General features: G+C 42.9%; 2 protein-coding genes across 2 annotated transcripts; both read left to right on the top strand.

Annotated features, from left to right (window-relative positions):
* The first annotated feature begins 1,069 nt into the window (after positions 1 to 1,069).
* On the top strand, positions 1,070 to 1,736 carry LOC134328839 (histone H1-like). Its single transcript, XM_063010069.1, has one exon. The coding sequence runs from the start codon at positions 1,119 to 1,121 to the stop codon at positions 1,734 to 1,736; it is 618 nt and encodes a 205-aa protein (XP_062866139.1). The 5' UTR covers positions 1,070 to 1,118.
* Positions 1,737 to 2,350: 614 nt separating this feature from the next.
* Positions 2,351 to 3,843, top strand: LOC134328900 (histone H2A-like). Its single transcript, XM_063010137.1, has 2 exons — positions 2,351 to 2,733; positions 3,636 to 3,843. The coding sequence occupies exons 1-2, from the start codon at positions 2,351 to 2,353 to the stop codon at positions 3,826 to 3,828; spliced, it is 576 nt and encodes a 191-aa protein (XP_062866207.1). The 3' UTR covers positions 3,829 to 3,843.
* The last annotated feature ends 694 nt before the right edge of the window (positions 3,844 to 4,537 follow it).

The raw sequence follows: 4,537 nt of genomic DNA, 5'->3' as shown, positions 1-4,537 counted from the left end.
TTATAAGTGACATCTGTGTTAAAAATGTGTTTGTATATTTCACTGTATTGTGAGAAATGGGAAGTTATAAGTCATATTCTGCTAAAGCATAACGTTTCATAAACATATTTCAAAGTCAGACACATCTTGGTTAAAGTGAAAGTGATCTTAGCTGTGTATCAATAAAAAACAAATAAGTGAAATAAGACATTTTATGTGTCGGTGTTAGCTGTGTTAAAGCTATTTCTGAGTTAAACATTAAAAAGTGCATCTTTATAAAAGAGATGTATCAGATAAATAACTAAAATAGACTTGAATCTGTTTTGTAAGTGTTAGAAAGATCAGTGGAATGTGAATGTTGGAGCCATGTGTTGTTTTAGAAATGTGTCAGTATATGTGAACTTAAAGCTGACACGGTGATGTTCTGTAGATCTTACAGCACAAATATGTAGATTTAACTGAAATGAATGTTAGTGTATTAAAATATTCTTCTTATTATCACCATTATTATTCTAAATTGTTATGGTTATTATTTTCTTACATTTGTTCTTTCAGCTACATGACAGTTAAGCACCCTGGACTCGACCTAGTCCTGCTTGGTAGCTGTGTTTTACTTCGCACTAAACAGCCTATTTTTCTAGTAGAAAAGGAAGCTCACATCCGCTTATAAATACATGTGGAAAACACCAAGGTCTGGTTTGCTCTTTTCAGTCTGTGTCTACAAGAAGATCGGGTTTCCTCAGCATATTTTTACGTGTAATAAGATGTGAAATGTGCGCTGCGTCGCTTTACGCATCAGGAGCGGTGTGCTGTTTTAGCAGAACACAAGGAAACAGAGCATCGTTAGGTTCCCTTTGCGGGCTTTTACATGAACGAGAGAACTTATGTTCGGCCGACGTGCACTTTATTACCTCGCATTTTATATCAGGACTTGTATTTTAATCACTATTTGCCATGAGAAAACACAAGTGCGCATGTGTCACGGAAGCACACAGACGGTGCGCTGGGCGAGTTGAGTCTACACAGTTCTCATGTGTGCTATAAAGCCCCGCCCCCTCTCGTAAGAGGGAGGAGTCTCTGTACAACAGAGCACAGCGCTTCACTCGCTCTTTCTTAGCGCCGTTTTAGCTCCAACAACGATGGTAGAAGAAGCTCCAGCACCGGCCAGCTCGGCCCCCGCCAAGGCTCCTAAAAAGAAGACCGCGACCAAACCCAAGAAAGCGGGTCCCAGCGTCGGCGAGCTGATCGTCAAAGCTGTTTCCGCTTCCAAGGAGAGGAGCGGCGTGTCCCTGGCCGCCCTGAAGAAAGCTCTGTCTGCAGGTGGATACGACGTGGAGAAGAACAACTCCCGCGTCAAACTCACCGTCAAAAGCCTGGTGACCAAGGGAACCCTGGTGCAGACCAAGGGCACCGGCGCCTCAGGATCTTTCAAGCTCAACAAGAAGCAGACCGAGGCGAAGAAGCCCGCGGCCAAAAAAGCCGCCGCTCCTAAAGTGAAAAAGGCCGCAAAGAAACCCGCCGCTGCAAAGAAGCCCAAGAAGGTAACAGCCAAGAAGCCCGCAGCTAAGAAGTCCCCCAAGAAGGTCAAGAAACCCGCTGCTGCCGCTAAGAAAGCCACCAAGAGCCCCAAGAAAGCTAAGAAGCCGGCGACCCCCAAGAAGGCAGCCAAGAGTCCTAAAAAAGCCAAGGCAGCCAAACCCAAGACCGCTAAGCCCAAAGTGGCCAAGGCCAAAAAAGCTGCACCCAAGAAGAAGTAAACATGTTCCTGTTTTATTATATTTGTTTTCTTAAAACGGCTCTTTTAAGAGCCACCTATATCTTCCCATAAAGAGTCGCGTTTCCTAAACACATACATACATATAAGCATGCATGCGAACATACAACTGTTCATACATGCAACCATCCATACATACATATTTTGTGGAGAGAGTAATAAGCAAGGAGTTAAAAACACTAAGTATGTCTGGTCCTGTTTTATGTGTAATGATTTTGTCACACATCCCCTTAAAACTGTCCGTATAAATGTGTATATGTATGTGCACTCACGTATATGAGCTCCTTACATAATGTAATTGTTAGTGTAAATGTTATTGTGACATAATATAATGTAATTGTTTCTTAAGAGAAGCTTTTCTGTATCATACATTACACGGGCGGGAGAACGGAGGAGAAAAGAGGGGAGGAGGGGCGGGGCAATATGTGAGGGGGCGTGTATGTGTTTCTCTGAGACATGACGGCGCGTTTAGGATTGGCTCAGCTGTGCCGTCGCTCTAAGCCAATAGGAGAGAGGCCAGTTTGCCTATATCTTACCGCTTCGAGCTCTCTTCTAGTTTACTTCAGTTTTGTTCCACGAACGCATCTGATCATCAAAATGAGTGGACGCGGGAAGACCGGTGGTAAGACTAGAGCTAAGGCCAAGACTCGTTCATCCCGTGCCGGCCTTCAGTTCCCTGTGGGCCGTGTTCACAGACTGCTACGTAAGGGTAATTACGCCGAGCGTGTGGGAGCTGGTGCTCCTGTCTACTTGGCTGCCGTGCTGGAGTATCTGACCGCTGAGATCCTCGAGTTGGCTGGTAACGCCGCCAGAGATGACAAGAAGTCTCGTATCATCCCTCGTCATCTGCAGTTGGCCGTGCGTAACGACGAGGAGTTGAACAGACTGCTTGGAGGTGTAACCATCGCTCAGGGCGGTGTGCTGCCTAACATCCAGGCTGTTCTGTTACCCAAGAAGACCGAGAAAGCAGCCAAGGCCAAGTAAAGTCGCTCTCGTGTTCTAACCAAAAGGCTCTTTTAAAAGCCACCCATTTCCACAGAAAAAGTGCAATTTCCCCAGATAATGTGTAAATAAATGTAATATCGTTTCATAGATTCACACGGTGTAAAACACATGATTTATCACGTTAAAATTAACAAATCAATATTTACAATAAATTTTTTTCTCTAGCTATCTTTACATATATCACTATGTACTGCATGTATACACAAGTGAAGTTACAGATCTCTTGCAGTAGCAAAACCAACAGTATAGACGATTAAAAGTGGTGCAACAAACGTGTTTGTGTAATACACATGGAACAAAAATAATAATGTTAACAATAATAATAAGCAAAATGAACGAAATAATCAATAATATATATTTTGCAAAAGGTATATACTTTAAGTGCGATTGTAGGCTGTGTTTTAAAAGCACAAAGAAACAAAGGAAAGTATTATAAATCCCGCCAACAGCATAGAGGAAATATTATGTTTTCTGAAACGAGGCAGCGGCAGAACGCCGACCAGTAAGCGACATTTGACGTAAGCATGATCGTCCAATGAGAAAAGTGCGTCATCAAGACGCCCAATGAGCGCGGAGCGGCTCTGGTACATAAATAGAGCGTGTTGGGCGGGCTAACATATTCTGTTCTACAGTTCGTGAAGTACGGAGTTCCAGACGCGATGGCAAGAACCAAGCAGACCGCTCGTAAATCCACCGGTGGTAAGGCGCCGAGGAAGCAGCTCGCCACTAAGGCTGCCCGCAAGAGCGCCCCGGCTACTGGCGGTGTGAAGAAACCTCACCGTTACAGGCCAGGTACCGTGGCTCTGCGTGAAATCCGCCGTTATCAGAAGTCCACTGAGCTGCTCATCCGCAAGCTGCCCTTCCAGCGCCTGGTTAGAGAGATCGCTCAGGACTTTAAGACCGACCTGCGCTTCCAGAGTTCTGCCGTCATGGCTCTGCAGGAGGCCAGTGAGGCTTACCTGGTCGGTCTGTTCGAGGACACCAACCTGTGCGCCATCCATGCCAAGAGGGTGACCATCATGCCTAAGGACATCCAGCTGGCCCGCCGTATTCGCGGAGAGCGTGCTTAAACGAACCCACTCCATCCAGTTATCCCCAAAGGCTCTTTTAAGAGCCACTTACATGCTTCCACTGAAATGGGCACTTTTCATAACTTTTTCATTTATTTATGTGTGTCGGTTCCAAAGTTAAATTTATCAGAGTTATGAATATTAGAAAAAACAGTTGTGTGTGTGTGTGTAGAGATGTACCTTACGACATGTTCTTACAACAATTATAAACAAGGTTACATAAGTACAGCTGATTAAAGATTGGCAGGTGGTGTCTTATAACACATGATTAATAATGTTTATAGTGGTGTATGTTTATGGGGTTCTATAAAGCATTAAGTTAGTAAGAGTAATATAGTCGTTATGAGTAGGCTACTAATGCCAAAAAAATGAAAGAATAAACGATTAATAATCAATAATAATTATTCAGAATAATGTATCATTATCAATAATGAAAAAAATATTATAGATAATTAACACTGGGTAATTACAGGCATTTTAGAAGACATACTGTAAAATATTAACTGTAAATAATCATAATTACTCATTATGATTTTTTTTTTCTATTATAGTTGTTGTAATAATAGTATTATTGGTGATAGTAGTAGTAGTACTAGTAACTAATTATAATGTTTTGGAGAACCAATACACAATTAGTGAAGCGTGGCTTCCATCTCGTGGTTACACTGTGACAACACACAAACTAAATCTATTTGTGTGTTTGTGTGTT

The sequence above is a fragment of the Trichomycterus rosablanca genome, chromosome 15, assembly GCF_030014385.1.
Source record: "Trichomycterus rosablanca isolate fTriRos1 chromosome 15, fTriRos1.hap1, whole genome shotgun sequence".
Lineage (NCBI taxonomy): Eukaryota > Metazoa > Chordata > Actinopteri > Siluriformes > Trichomycteridae > Trichomycterus > Trichomycterus rosablanca.
Note: the sequence above shows the minus strand (reverse complement) of the source record. Positions and strands in the feature narration are given on the sequence as shown.

Bases quoted from the DNA above. Each gene is read 5' to 3' on its own strand.
- LOC134328839 (XM_063010069.1), top strand. From the start codon at position 1,119: ATGGTAGAAGAAGCTCCAGCACCGGCCAGCTCGGCCCCCGCCAAGGCT.
- LOC134328900 (XM_063010137.1), top strand. From the start codon at position 2,351: ATGAGTGGACGCGGGAAGACCGGTGGTAAGACTAGAGCTAAGGCCAAG. The intron at 2,734-3,635 runs GTAAAGTCGCTC...GCGCCTGGTTAG, and splicing joins GAGAAAGCAGCCAAGGCCAA to AGAGATCGCTCAGGACTTTA.